Genomic DNA, 15,656 nt, shown 5'->3' with positions numbered 1-15,656 from the left:
ACCGCTGTTTTAACTGACCGATAAGAAGATAATTTAGAGCACTGATTGAAACGTTTGAGCCACCGCTGGTTATCAATATCAACACACGTCCGCTTGAACGATTGAATGAATGAAGGAAGGACGGAAGGAAGGAAGGGAACGGTGGTGAACAGCGGAACCTTTTGTAACTTCAGTGTACATATCATGCATCGACCAATACTGTCTGTACATATATCTAAATCCCAGTAACATTCCAAACCAAAACTGTTTGATCAATATCCAACCACCAAAGGTCTTTATAATCTCAGAATGCACGCAGTCAAACAAATCAAATTAACATAACTTTGTTTTATATGTCTAGGCATCCAGTTGTTCGCCTAAAATAGCCTTACGTTCAAGACTTGTTGTCTACTAGGTGTCACGGGTAAATGAATATCCATTAATAAGCATAGAAGCTAACAAGGGACCACATCGATCATTACGCATGCGCGGTTTATGAACAGATGAAAATTTGAATTCGTGTTTGCACTATCACACCTTATCTGCTAACAGGACTCATTCAAATCATCTCACCCTAACTTCATATTAATTATTGTTTTGTGGCTGAAATAGTGCATGCATCACCTTTAACCCGTGTTTTCTCCTTTAGGCATGTCTCTCAAATTCGAACCTCGCCATCACTTAACAAGGCACTACAGTTAGAAAGATATCGGGTTAATTGTTTTTATGTAGTAGGGAACATCTTGTTTATTATGAATCTGTAAGTCTTTATCTCATTACCGCCCACGTACTAGTGGCCTTCCCCTTATAAAAACATAATTACAGAATATGCCATAAGAGCGCCCCACCCTTTAAAGTCCATGAGAGATTTCAATATAATATGACATAATGTATTATAACCACTAAGATTAATAATGACATAGCTACATACATGTACAACAAAAAATCTATTCAATTAAAATCTGTTTACATATAAACACCCTAAATATAATATGACATAATTTATTATAACCACTAAGATTAATAATGACATAGCTACATACATGTACAACAAAAAATCTATTCAATTAAAATCTGTTTACATATAAACACCCTATCCAAAATAACCCGTGTTACAAACTTCGTCGATCAAGTACTCGCTTCGATTCGCTTGGTGCTGTATAAAGTTCTTAACGAGCTCACTGGCTGATCGATCGATTATTCCCTTGGCGAACTTGCCGATCAATTGGTAAAAGGTCAGTCAATGAGTGACCAAGTAATAGGGTACTTAATCTATTGAATAATATACTTTTATCACGTTCCACCCACTGTTTCCATTCTGGGATCTGTGTGTGCTTTTGTCGGTATGTTTATTTGCCTTCATGGCAACGGGGTAGCCCAGTAGTTAAAACGTTTGCTTGTCATACCGAAGGTCCGGGTTCGATTCCCCCATATGGGCACAAAGTGTGGAACCCATTTCTGATGTCCCCAGTCGTGATATTGCTGGAATATTGCTAAAGGCCAACCGATCCTCTGCTGATCTGTTGCCTTTTTCTATAGTCGCTCACCGATCTAATCGATAGCGTGTTTGCCTGGGAAATTTTATGACGTGCGATTACCGATGGCGTCATACCAAAACACGTAGGAAGATGGTATTTTTGTTACCATGCCTGGTGCTCGAATGTTGGAGTAAAACAAGGACTTGTCAGTCAGAGGGGTCTTATGTTACAAATGTTTCACGGGTATGTCAATGGCATACCTGTTGTATACAGAATTTGACACAAATATACCCAGTACATCCAGTTTGCGAAAGAGCCACTCCCCAGCTAGCCCGTGGCTAGTAAAACTCCACTCGGACCAGTAAATCTCCAGTCACTGGCCCGACTGGCTCGTGAATTTCATGCGGTTATTTCTTAAATCTATCACTCTGTCCGACTTTTTAAGTTATAATACATTTTAAATCATCCACGATAACGGCCTGATCAAAATGCTGATCATATTTGCAGATAAACGATGAAAGCCTTCTCATGCCGACAGTATCTTATTCTGATGTAATTTTGTAATCTTTTGCTGGAATATTGCGTCGTAAAAACCATACTCACTCGCTCCTTATTATGGTATTACTGTTCCTCATGTCAAGAAGATGACATCAGTAAAGTATCTAATAATCGCTGGTAAATCCAGATTACTGATTTAAGGTTGAAACTGAAAAGTCACTCTGCTCATTTTATGATATTCTGCAACCACTTTATTTTTTGGGAAGTAGTTTCATTTCAGAAGCTAGATGTGCTTACAGCACGCACACACACGAGCGTGCACACGCAAACACACACGACAAATTGACTGAAATCCATGTTCATAATTAATGATAAGTGCTCGTTTTAAATAAGCAATTATTTTCATACAAAACCATGCCTGTACAAGTATGGGCCGGAATGTTTAATGTTGAATTTATTGGTGAATGTGAACAATCCAAGTGTTACTTTCTGAGTGTTACCTTCATGTGAATGCATGACAGCCATCACTCTCCTCCTCATACCCCTGTCAGCCTCCTGATCCTCTGAGGAGGACGTCTACGCCATTCCTCCTGTAAAGCAGCTTCCGATTGGGCCAGGTTCTGTACAAGGAGGATCATGTGTCCGCTGTGGCACTGGTGTGAGTTACTTTTTTGATTGTTCTGTCGGTCTAGGTCATGGATGTGTTTTAAGTCTACATTTCTCCTTTTTCATTAACGACATATATTTAGATATCATGAAGTCTGGTAAACTTGGGTTCCATCTTTCTCCCGATGTAATCAAACTTTTCATGTTATTACTTGCTGATGATATCATTCTTACGTCCAGTTCTGTACCTGGTCTTCAAAATCAACAAGATATACTTTCAGCGTATACAAATATATGGCAGTTAAGTGTGAATCTAGATAAAACATCATTATTATGTTCCGTTGAGGTGGTCCTTTGTCGGCTAGTGAGAACTTTTTTTAAGATAAACGTATGAGTGTTGTATGTTGTGAATAATTATAAATACCTTGGCAAAGAAAGCTCTTTTACAACTTTACTCTGTTGTTCCTATGCTCGGGTTATTCCATCGACTATTTACTTCAAATTATTTCACTCTCAGATACAACCGATTTTACTGTATGGATCTGAAATATGGGGATTTAAGGAATTATGATACTGTCGCAAAAATCCATTTGCTTGCCTGTAAAAAGTTTCTAAATGTTGGTTTGTCAACACCAAATGATATGGTTTATGGTGAATATTGGAGGGTCCTATTGTACACATGATCTTATTGTCGTTGTTTAAAACATTGGTGTAAAATAATTAATATGCCTGAAAATCGTTAACCTAAAAGAAAGCCTTCAATATGCTTTTACATGTTGATTATCTTGGAAAGAATACCTGGACATCGTTTTATGCGCACCTTACTATTTAGAGACGGTTTGGGTTCTGCTTGGTTATCACAGACAGTTGGCAATGTAAATATGTTTATTAGACAGTTTCGTATGCGGGTTATTGATGTGTTTAAGCAGGAGTGGCATTCAACCATAAATGAAAGTTCTAGATATGATTCATATCGTCAATTTACGTCGTTGCTTGAGCCAGAGTGCTATCTTGCTCGCTTTCGATGCAGAATTCGAAATGTTCGCAATACTTTTATACATTCTTGATGGGGTCTCAATGATGTATTAATGAACCGTTCAAATAATTATCTGCCACAACTGTCTCCATCTCAAGTCAATGCCAAACTATTGTCTTCCTCCACTTCCTGCAAATCAACAAAATGTTGCTGTATCTATTTTAAATGCTTTTATTTATTTATTTACTTATTTATTTTGGGGTGCGGTGGGGTGTGGGGTGGGGGGGTATTTTGGGGTGGGGGGGGCGAGCGTTAGGGGTTTTTTTTTTGTTTGTTTTGTTTTTGTTTGTATGGGGTTTTGGGGGGTTTTGGGTTGTTGTTTTGTTAAAGAAAAGGGTTGTTTAGTTAGAAAGTTGATTACATATGACATCGTTAATATGCTTATGGCCTTTCATACAATAAAGAATTGAACTGCATTGCAAACCAAGACTATGTCCCAGATATTTTCCAAAGAGTTAAGACTGGGGTTCATTCAATAGTGAGACACATCATGGACTGCTAATCTATGTTCTGCTTGTAATTATATTCAGAGAGCAAGCATTACACTGCTCGAGGCGGGGCGTTGCACGTTTACGGTGTGGCAGCATTAATACAAAAGTCGGTTAACCGTGAAGGTCCAGGTTAGAATATTGACATTCAGTAACCCATGCTTGTCGGAAGAGGCGACTAACGGAATAGGGTGGTCAGGTGGACACGTGTCATCGGTTCCCAGTTGAGCAGACCGCGATAGCGATGCTCATGCTGTTGATCACTTGGTTGCCTATTTCAGACTCGGTCATTTACAAATGACCGCCATATCACTGGAAAATTGCTGTGTGCGGGGTAGAATTAAATTCATTCACTCACAATGAAATTTAGTGGGACCGGGGACGTATCGTCGTGTTATGAACAGTCGTTGCATGTTGAATCGATTATCACATGAGCAATTGTAAAACATGTCACTAACTTATTCATAAAGACACTGCATCTTAAACTCAAACTATCATCTGAGTTTTTACAAGTCCGTGTGACCGCCTCGTATTAGCGTGAGTCAACAATGCCGCCCGAAAGCGATATATATTCATTGTTTCGTAAGAGGCATTAACTCACATCTTGTGCCTTTTGTATCCGCGTTATTAAAAGGGATTAGGACGCTCGGTAGCAGAAAGGGAATAGGCCTACCAAAACACAATCAGACACAACAATACTATTTATCAATGCATTTAAAGTAGTGTAGTGCACATCGTGTACTTATACTAGAAATCCCAATAGCGCCCATCAGTACATGAGAAATATACATCATTTGCACATATTTAAGTTCAATATATATTTTGCTTCGTCACGTTGTTCACTTAAAATATGCTGATGCAGCATCACTCACTCACGCATTTAAAAGATAATTAAAGACATTACTGTGCGCTTTTTCGGTCTGGTGGTTATAGGGCTGTTTAGACAGGTTAGTAAGATACATTTCGCAATTTTCTGCCGAGTAACAGCGATTGGCTGTGTGTATGACTGTACTAGATAAATTAAGAGCTGACTACTGATAGCTATATAGTCAGTCCGACAGCCACCATAGCCACTCATACGCACAGCAAGCGACAAAGAATTTCATCCTGAACAATGATGGCCGTTTCGATATTGATAAAGGACTAGTTTCTGTCTCTACACATGATATCAGTTTAGCGTACAGGAAACACTGGATAAATCCAGTCTTTAAACTGACACTGCGCCCCGCCCACTTTCCAGGTTGCTATGACGTCACATGCCAAAGCGTTCAAGATGGCGACGTATCGAGCGGCCGGGACGGAAAACATTCTCCTTGTCACCGATTCTTACAAGGTAAGCCGTAATTTGAAACTTGTCATAGTAACAGGATTGGGTAATATGAAACACAGAAATTTTAGTATGCGCACATTTGTTAACAGACATTCGTTTATAAAGAAGAATGCATTTTAACTTTCGTTTTCCAAGTAAATTCGCGCACCTGATAAACAGTTGGGCTAAAGCGAATGTAGAACAGATTAAGCATGCCAGTTGGTTAGTATGCTATCGTACTTCCACATAATTGTGCATTAGAGTGCATATCCCAAGCAGTTGATTGTGCATAGAGCACAGACTGGTTCGGTATATTTATAGACACGCGAGATGTGCAGATAAGAAACTGATAATTGATTGGAGGCGTACTGTAACTGAACAGGTTGCGCGATGAGCATTTTTCTGAGACTTTGGTTTTCAGATTGATGCCAGTGCATGTAAACAGTTCGGGATTGTGAATAATATGATCGGTATATTATTTCACCTGAGTGGCGCATATGGGGATTTGAAGCAGATGTTATTTCGTGGAAAACGTGATGAAAAATTTCATTACTTTGCAAATCTCTCAAATTTTCCGTTATCTAGAACCCTTGAAATAAATCATTGTTGCCTAGGAGCTCAGTCAGGGTAAAACTATGGTCAGCTGTTTTGATGGGTGATGATCAATACACCTGATTTGAAAGTAAATAAAGTAGTTGTCAATCTGTAAAATTTGTGCCTCTCCATCTTAACAGCTTCTTTTGTGTGAGTGAGTTTAGTTTTACACTGCTTTTACAGCTTTTACAGCTTGTTCAGCTTGTCCAGAGCTACTGTAGATATGTATGACTCGGGAGGTCAAATGGCACGTATGGCTGGTCGAGTTAACTGGCTTAAGTATGGGACACAGAATGTTATATGCCGACCCTGTCTCAGCTGTTAGGGCATGTTGACACTCAGCTGGCACCCCTTCACAATAACAGACCCAGCCAACTGTGACACTGTCTCGCAGTGCATTAGGATCTCAGGTCAAGCTGAACAAGCTGTAGCAATAATCAAGCGAAATCACAGTGGAGACACCAGGGACTTCACACATTGTACCCACGTGGGGTATCGAACCAGGGTCTTCAGCGAACACCACTTAAAAAGAGAGTAATAAAAGTATTTAGAAAACATAGATAAGTTTGTTTATCATAATGAACTCATGCGACATTCTTTCCTAAAATGTCAACCTGACCTGATGTGACATGCTGGTCGATATTTTCTCTCTGTTGTCCTCAGGTGACCCATCACATGCAATATCCCCCCAACACAACTACAGTGTGTTCCTACTTCGAGAGCAGAGGGGGCAAGTTCCCCACCACTGTCTTCTTTGGCCTGCAGTATATCCTCAAGAGGTGGCTAGTAGGACCGGTGGTTACAAGAGAAAAAATTCAAGAGGCAAAAGAAGTGTATGCGCTTCACTTCGGCAGAGACAACTTCAATGAAGAGGGTTGGAATTACATTCTTGAGGTACATCTTTGTATGTTAATGAAAGACTGCTGCCATATAGCTGGAATATTGCAGAGTGCAGCTTTAAACTACAAACCAACCAATATGTTAATGAACTCTCTCTGTGGTGTAGTGGAGAGACAGTCTGCTCCAAAGATTCATGGCTGTCGTTATGCCAATAGATGAAGGTTTTTACTGTACCCTGCAGGATGCCCACGGCCAGTCATTACTCTATCAGGCCGGCAGTTTCAAACATCTGCAGGCCCTTGTTTCCTTTAGTAAGTTAACTGTCTTTCTTTACAACTGGATCTTTCCTTTGTTTTTTCTTTATGATCCATAATCCATCGTGTTACGATAACTTAGTTTCACTTCCTGGTATTTCATCACTATGCACTTATAAATGTCTTTAACTAGTTTTTAATGAATAAAAACATCTCTCTGCAACATTGAGTTTGCTAACTGATTTTGTGGAAACACTGTGAAACTGTGTACAATGTAATCTGTTTTGTTTCTATTGGTTGACAAAATGGGCCTGCAGATTTCATTCAGGACCTATAGATTATAAAGCCTGCAGGGGGCAGCAGGCCCTGATGGCCGACTTTTGCAAACACTGCTATTAAGGGTATAACATGAGTACACGTTGACTCAAGAGCCAGTGTCTGAATGTTAAAACCTCAGTGATATAGCGATATAAATCTGGCATGTGCAAGTCTAGGACAGGCCACCACATCCATATGTCACTGTAGAAATATGATCATTTTCAAACCTCAAACTCTGTTTCATCTAACGACACAATCCACAATATTAATAATATGAATTAGTCTATGGACAAATGCCAGTGAATGTTCTCTTGGTCCAGTTACTTAGACCTTAAGTGGTTAACTGTTAAATTAACAAGTCAGTGTAATACTTTGTGGCTGTAACAGAATGAAAGTAGAGCCATTTTTTAATACTTTTATATTTATGGTCACATGAATTTGCTGTGATGTTTGATGACATCCTTCTGATTTTTTTGGGAACTGAAGTCAGGTTTGGTCTGCCATGTTTCTTACAGTATTTAGTCTATCCATATTTTTATGCTCAACATGCTCTGAATTTCTAAGTAACATGTTTTGACATTATATTTTTTCAGAAACATAAGGGTTATCTCCCTTTGCGGATCAAAGCTGTACCAGAAGGCACTGTTGTGCCATACAAGAATGTCTTGTTTGTTGTGGAAAATACAGATCCCAAATGCTTTTGGTTGACCAACTACTTTGAGGTGAGGTTCTTGACACTTTATACTGAAATGCTATTCAAGAGTAGTTAAAGATGTTTTCATATCCATAAACATGACCAAGTTAATCTGTACCTTTTAACTTCTGGTGAGTAACATATATATATTTACGAAGAAGTGAATGTAATTTATTTTATGCTAAATTAGTTGTTAACCAAACCCAATTTTAAAGTTATAGCAAGGGTTTTAGAGGGACATTTAGAAATAAAATGTATGTAAAGTTTTGAAGTAAGGTTTAAAAGAATGTCATATATGAAAGCACAAGATGTTTCTATGATAAACTGCTGTTTTTGGTCAGACCCTGCTGGTTCAGGTGTGGTATCCCATGACCGTCGCCACCAACTCTCGATATCAGAAGGAAATCATCGCTCGGTATCTGGATGAAACTGCAGATAATCTTGATGGTCTTCCGTTCAAACTCCATGACTTTGGATTCCGAGGTTCCACTTCAGTGGAGGTATGCTAATGGATGGAGAGTACACCTCGTTTATTCAATGTCAGTGTAAGGCTAGACATGGCAGTGAGTACCTGTTGCCTCCAGTCCTCAAATTATACCTTGGATCTCAAGTGCATGTAAAGGGTATTTGAATAACTAGTATTCAAGGTCATGATTAATTACTTGGCTTTTACGTACTCTATTACTTTCTCTTCTCCTTTATGTGTTTGAAGCCCATTTCAGGTGTTCTTTGCAGTGATAATGCTGGAATGTAACTAACATGTAAAACTAAACTCACTCACTCTACTTCAGTCAGCTGGTATTGGTGGGTGTGCCCATCTTGTCAATTTCATGGGAACAGACACCATCGCCTCTTTGATGACTGCAAGAATGTACTATGGCTGCAACATTGCTGGCTTCTCCATACCTGCAGCAGAGCACAGGTGAATCATACAACAGGTCATTGTGGCCAAGCTAAGTCAGACCCGTAAAGGTCTGGGTTATATTTGGTCTTCATTAAATTCTCCTTGTCATAAGAGGCAGTGTACAGGATCGGTTGGTTAGACTCACTTACTTAGTCGACACATGTCATCATTCCCAAATTTTGTCGATCAATGCTCAAGCTGTTGATAGATAGACAGACAGACAGACAGATAGATATTTATATAGCAGCATATCCACGCACTAGTGCATACTCAAGGTGCTGGTATTTTTCCCTCGATCACAGGATGTCAATCTCAACAGCACATCACTGTTGATCACTGGATTGTCTGGTCCACATTTGATTAGTTACAGAATGCCACCATATAACTTGAATACTGTTGATAGTCGACCCTCTATGAGTGTTTATTGTTGTTGTTTACTGGTATACTTAGCAGCATTCCGGCTTCATACAAGATACTCACTCACTCACTCACTCACTCACTCATTTTTCAGCACAATCACAACATGGGGCCGAGACGGCGAGCTCGAGGCCTTTAAGAACATGTTGACCAAGTTCCCTGAAGGGCTGATGGCGTGTGTGAGTGACAGTTATGACATTTTCAATGCCTGTGAGAAAGTGTGGGGCGAGGACCTCAAGGATATGGTCATTGAGAGAGGGAAGAATGGTGGCGTACTCGTTGTCCGGCCAGACTCAGGGGATCCCCCACAAATTGTAGTTCAGGTGAGATTCACTTGTTGCAGTAATACTGTTCCTGTTCATTTTGACATGTGAGCATAACTTCACAGTTTGATTTTGGGGGTTTTTTTTGTTGTTCTAATGCCTTAAGAATGTAGATGCACAAGCATGTGTATTTCTCATTTCATTTGTCAGTAATTTTAGGGTTCATGTTCTGTATGTTTGTATCACATGTTACTTTTAGTTGTTCAGAAACATTGTTTTTTAGCAAAATCCTGAAAAAGGTTATAGCTTGAAATAATTATAATGAGATTGTTGATTTAATTAGACGTGCAAATTTCATCACTTTTACACACAAATTCTACACAGAGTTTCATGTTCTTCAAATGTCTCTGTTACTTACATATTTTACAGTCAGATTGTGAAATCAGTCATTTCATGAAATTAAATTTCACTTAGTTACTTAATCTACAAAAGTTTCAACATCATATATTGTCACTAACAGTTAAAACTATTTTGGCAGCGACTGTTGCACTTCAGCCTGGCTTTGAAGCATTTACACCTCCCCTAAAACTGGTTGCTCTGTTGATTCAGGTATTAGACTCTCTAGGTAAGAAATTTGGATACACTGAGAACAGTAAAGGCTACAAGATGCTGCCCCCATTCATCCGGGTAATACAGGGAGATGGCATCAGCTACGAGAAGCTTGAGGACATCTTGGTCAATGTGCGCAAACACGGGTGGAGTTCGGACAATCTCACATTCGGCAGTGGAGGGGCTCTGTTACAGAGATTGGACAGAGATACACAGAAGTGTGCCTTTAAGTGTAGCTATTCAGTTATCAATGGGAAAGAGGTGAGAACTATTCGGTTAAAGGGAGTACATAGAACTGTGCGTTTAAGTGTAGCATATAAGGTGCTCATGAGTGGAAAGGAATTAATAGCTTGGATACACAGATATCAACCATTAGTTGTACTGATTTAGTGAACATGGAGAAGTGTGCCTTTAAATATGGCTGTTCAATTAAGAAGGGGATACACAGAAAAGTGCCTTTGACAGACCTACCAAGTTACCTTGGAAAGAGTGAGAATTGGATGCATAACCTAGCTACTTATTCATTTATGGAATAGACCAGAGTGCAGCATTGGAAATAATCGCCTGCTCAGAGGCCTAACACCAGTTGTTATTGTATCAGACCGGCAGGTTCAAATATTTGGAAGCCCTTGTAGCCTTTAGTAAATTATCTTTTTCACAACTGGAATCTTTGCCTTGTATTTTTTTATCCTTTTTAAACATTGGGGAATCATCCTGTATCCATCATGTTATGATAACTTAAAGTTTCACCTCCTGGGATTTCAGCGCTTTGCACATAGGAATATCTTTAAGTAGTTTCTTAGAAATGAAAACATCTCTATGCCACAGGGTTTGCTAACTGATTTTGTAGAAATAGTGGGAAACTGTGTACAGTGTAGTCTAATTTGTTTTTATTGGTTTGACAAAATGGGCCTGCAGGTTTCATTCAGGGCCTGTAGATTTTAAAGCTCACAGCGGGCAACAGGCCCTGATGGCCAGCTGGCAAATTACAGTATTGCAAACACTGCCAGAGAGTGCCCTTTGGTGTAACATTTTGGGTTAGGTCCAGAGCATAAGTCAGTGTCACAAGGAATCATATTGTCCAGGGGCTTCTTTCGTGAAGCAACCTGTACTAAGGTTAACCTCAACTCCATAATATATGATTTTTTTATATAAACTCATGTTGTTTACGGTGGTGTGTCACAGATTTCAATAAAGGTTCACTTTTCGGTACTAGACAAAACCACATCAGATCTGTTCGTGATAATGCCATAAGTTGTTGAGGAAACTTATGCTGTCTTTTGTCCTGTGCCCCAGGTAAATGTATTCAAGGATCCAATCACAGACCCTGGTAAGAAGAGCAAGAAGGGCAGGCTGACCCTGGAGAATCAGGACGGACAATATGTGACAATGACAGAAGGGAAGGGAGATCCTGCCAAGGTGAGAGAGACACTCTCATGGTGTCATGCTATGGTTCTCAGTTACCAGATACAGAAATATGTGCGGCCAATTTGGTTTGTAGTGTCTGTTGGGCTAACAAAGTATACAACCAGGAAATCAGCCAGTTCTTTCAACAGTTATTACTGAGATGACATTATTGTTCATATATTTGTTTGTGCAGCATGTGCTGTGGCCTAATGATCTTATAGCAGCTTACAGCTTAGTGGTCAAAGCATTTGCTTATCACATCAAAGATCTGGGTTCAGTTCCTGACTTGGGTACAGTGCCCAGAGTATATGCCTGGAATATTGCTAAGAGCTGTATAAAACCATTCTTCCTCACCCTTTCATACTTCCTCACCCTCCCATGCTTCCTCACCCTCTCACACTACCTCACCCTCTCATACTTCCTCACCCCCTCATACTTCCTCACCCTCTCATGCGTCCTCATCCTCTCATCCTTCCTCACCCTCTCATGCTTCCTCACCCTCTCATACTTCCTCACCCTCACCCTCTCATGCTTCCTCACCCTCTCATGCTTCTTCACCCTCTCATGCTTCCTCACCCTCCCGTGCTTCCTCACCGTCGCATACTTCCACATCCTCCCATACTTCCTCACCCTCACCCTCTCATGCTTCCTCACCCTCTCATACTTCCTCACCCTCACCCTCTCATACTTCCTCAGCCATAAATAGCAACTATGCTTGTCGTAAGAGGCGACTATGCTTGTCGTAAGTGTTACATCATTGCAAAACACTGTGGACAGGACTAGGCTTGAGGAAGGAGTGAGTTAGGCACATCAGGCCCATGGAAAGAGCCATAATTAGCTAAAGAGATTTCTGTGCACTGTACATAGGTTCACTGGATTGAGTGAATTGGTTTGTCTTGGTTTTCTGCCTTGATTTAAACCAAAGAATTTTAAGGCCTGTATCCCTTTGGGTCCCTCCATTAACTCATTCAATCACTCACCCAATCACTCTCCCTCAATCAATCAATCCAGACACTTTATATTTCAGGACCTGCTGGTGACAGTGTTTGAAAATGGACGACTTTTGAAGGATTATTCATTTGAAGAAATACGTAAAACTGCTGAAATAGATTTAGTCAAGAACAAGGCTTAAAAGGAAGGAAGAGTTCTGCATGGTAATTAAAACGTTTGCAGACAATGATATGCTTGTGTGAAATCCTTGACCCTGCCAATAGTACTGCTGTATGTATGGATTCTTCATGATTCCTAGCTCAATCACCACTAGAGGACAGCACTGATGGAGGTGTGACAGTACATCACTGCACCAGTTCTGACAAGGACAGTACTTATACTCTTCTCATCTGTCACCACAAGAGGGCACTTCTGTACGTCACTGCCCCAGTATCGGCATGGAAAATACTTATCCTCTTTTTGTCAGTCACCCCTAGAGGGCAACACTGATGGAGATGTGAAAGTACATCAATGCCCCAGTACTGATAAGATAATACTTGTACATGTACTCACCTGTCAATCACCACTAGAGGGCAGCAGAACAGAAGTGTGAAAGTACATCACTGCCCAAATATTGTCAAGAACAGTCTTGGTAGCTTGTATCGTTAGGTCAGGTAATGTTTACTCGCAGACTATCCATCTTTGCTCGTGATAGTGTTCACTCAGTGTGACTATGTAAAGAGCCCAACTAATAGGTTAGGCTGCAACATTTGCTTAGGAGCAGAATAGTCATGTTCTTTGAAAACTTTGTTCCGAGCAAAAGTTGAATAGTATTCTCATAATGTACCATGTACATGTTGTAGTACCTTGTATTACTGTAGGTAAGTCCATCTCTCAAATTTAAGCAAAACCATGTAATACTTTGTATTCTGTGGGTGGTTTACTCCAGGAATTAGAAAATTAGAATAAATTTGTGAAAAGAAGTGAAAAAAAAACCATTTTAGTGACAAAGTGTATCTTTTAAAAAATGTTTGTATGTTTCATTAAAATGTATTTTCAAGAAAGGGATTTAATTTTGTAACCATATATTTACGTTTTCAAGAGGTTTTTCTATTCATGAAGCTATACCTTCATATATGTCCTGACATTTACAGAGGTGATATACCAGGGTACTACTGATATATACGTCCGACAAGTAGCCTAATAGTTAATGCAATTGCTCGTCATGCTAGAGACCTGTGTTTGATTCCCACATGGATGTATAAAGTGACGCTCATTATCCCTACCATAATATTGCTAGAATATTGCTTAAAGCTGCATAAAACCATACTCACATGTGACCGAGATCAGATAGTATGTCGCACCTCTGATAATTAGGTGATACAAGAAGGTTATTTCTATACTGCCCTCCATAGTACCAAGTGATGTGGTATCTACAGTCTGTGTGTGTAATTGCTGTAATTTGTGGGTTTGTTAATGAATGTGTGCTCTGGTGATAGACATTGATGGAAGGCTGGTAGATGATGGACAGACTTTTCCACAATCTGTAATTATGTCATGAAAGCAATTGATGTCTATCACTTGGATTCTTGTACCAAAGGGATGGTCCCGTATCTGTTCCATGCCGATGTATTTTCTGTTTATGTTAGTATTTAGAGATTTTTTTGTTATTGATCCTCTCTTTTGAACATCATGTAATTATATTGATATATGTTTTCAATGACAGCCCTAAAACATGTAATTAGTGTCTCCGGGTCTGAAGACTGGTAGGGTAGCCTAGTGGTTGAAGTGTCAGTTCATAACACTGAAGACCCTGGTTTGACTCCCTACATAAGTCTGAAGACTGGTGGAGTAGCCTAGTGGTTAAAGTGTCAATTCATCACGCGGAAGACCCTGGTTCGATTCCCTACATAAGTCTGAAGACTGGTAGGGTAGCCTAGTGGTTGAAGTGTCAGTTCATAACACTGAAGACCCTGGTTTGACTCCCTACATAAGTCTGAAGACTGGTGGAGTAGCCTAGTGGTTAAAGTGTCAATTCATCACGCGGAAGACCCTGGTTCGATTCCCTACATAAGTCTGAAGACTGGTTGGGTAGCCTAGTGGTTAAAGTGTCAGTTCATAACGCTGAAGACCCAGGTTCTATTCCTGATATAAGTCTGAGGACTGGTTGAATAGCCTAGTGGTAAAAGTGTCCGTTTCATAATGCTGAAGACCCAGGTTTTATTCCCTACATAAGTCTGAAGACTGGTTTGGTAGCCCAGTGGTTGAAGTGTCTGTTTCATAACATTGATTCCCTATATAGGTACATTGTCTGGTGTCCCTGCCATGGTAAAGCTTGAATATTCCTACAAGCGGCTTAAAACGCAACTCACTCACACTGGGTCTTAAGTCCATCCTTGGAGATACTTACATTATATGTATTTCCATTCTGTCTATATAAATACCCCTGGTCCATTCACTTTTACTTGAATCCAGAAGTGATGTCACATACTCAATCATGCTATCATAGCTCAGGAATCCTCTTATTCATTATTCTGATATTCTAGACATCAATTTTAACTGCTTGTTTTTGGTGTATTGGCCAGGTGGCTGGGTTAAGTGGGCTTGTCATCACGCATCGATGTAGATATGATAATTCCTTGGCTGCCGAGAATGTATCAATCACGACTTAGGGCAAACTGTAATTATTTGTGTGAAAGGCACGTATGTTTGATTATATCAGTTTTGCAATGAAAAAATATGTGAAAATGTCATTTATGCTTCTCTCCTTTGTCTGATTTCAAGGTTAACTATGCGAGAAGGATGTAAGTTACGTGCTTCTAGTCAAAATGTTTTTCTTGATTTCACTCCGCAGACAGTATGCAACAAATCAGTTTTTTTTCAAATAGCTTCTATTGAATATGTTAATTCTGCATTTATCTCAACTTTGTACAACAAATAATAGAGAAAAGTCCATAATCTTGTGACAATAGAGACTTAATATATACTCAAGTGTGAAAGGCAGTTTTCTGAGTTTGAGAAAATGACGGTTT

General features: G+C 39.7%; 1 protein-coding gene across 1 annotated transcript; it reads left to right on the top strand.

Moving 5' to 3' along the window:
- The first annotated feature begins 5,130 nt into the window (after positions 1–5,130).
- On the top strand, positions 5,131–15,362 carry LOC137295953 (nicotinamide phosphoribosyltransferase-like). Its single transcript, XM_067827550.1, has 9 exons — positions 5,131–5,418; positions 6,652–6,882; positions 7,994–8,122; positions 8,436–8,594; positions 8,886–9,016; positions 9,510–9,738; positions 10,288–10,548; positions 11,584–11,706; positions 12,722–15,362. The coding sequence occupies exons 1-9, from the start codon at positions 5,332–5,334 to the stop codon at positions 12,824–12,826; spliced, it is 1,455 nt and encodes a 484-aa protein (XP_067683651.1). The 5' UTR covers positions 5,131–5,331; the 3' UTR covers positions 12,827–15,362.
- The last annotated feature ends 294 nt before the right edge of the window (positions 15,363–15,656 follow it).

This window comes from Haliotis asinina, chromosome 9, assembly GCF_037392515.1.
Source record: "Haliotis asinina isolate JCU_RB_2024 chromosome 9, JCU_Hal_asi_v2, whole genome shotgun sequence".
In the NCBI taxonomy this organism is placed as follows: domain Eukaryota; kingdom Metazoa; phylum Mollusca; class Gastropoda; order Lepetellida; family Haliotidae; genus Haliotis; species Haliotis asinina.
The sequence above is the reverse complement of the archived record's forward strand: the minus strand, read 5'-3'. Positions and strand labels throughout refer to the sequence as shown.

Coding starts and splice junctions, on each gene's coding strand:
- LOC137295953 (XM_067827550.1), top strand. CDS start 5,332: ATGACGTCACATGCCAAAGCGTTCAAGATGGCGACGTATCGAGCGGCC. Junction 8,595..8,885: donor GAGGTTCCACTTCAGTGGAG/GTATGCTAATGG, acceptor ACTCTACTTCAG/TCAGCTGGTATTGGTGGGTG. Junction 10,549..11,583: donor CAGTTATCAATGGGAAAGAG/GTGAGAACTATT, acceptor CCTGTGCCCCAG/GTAAATGTATTCAAGGATCC.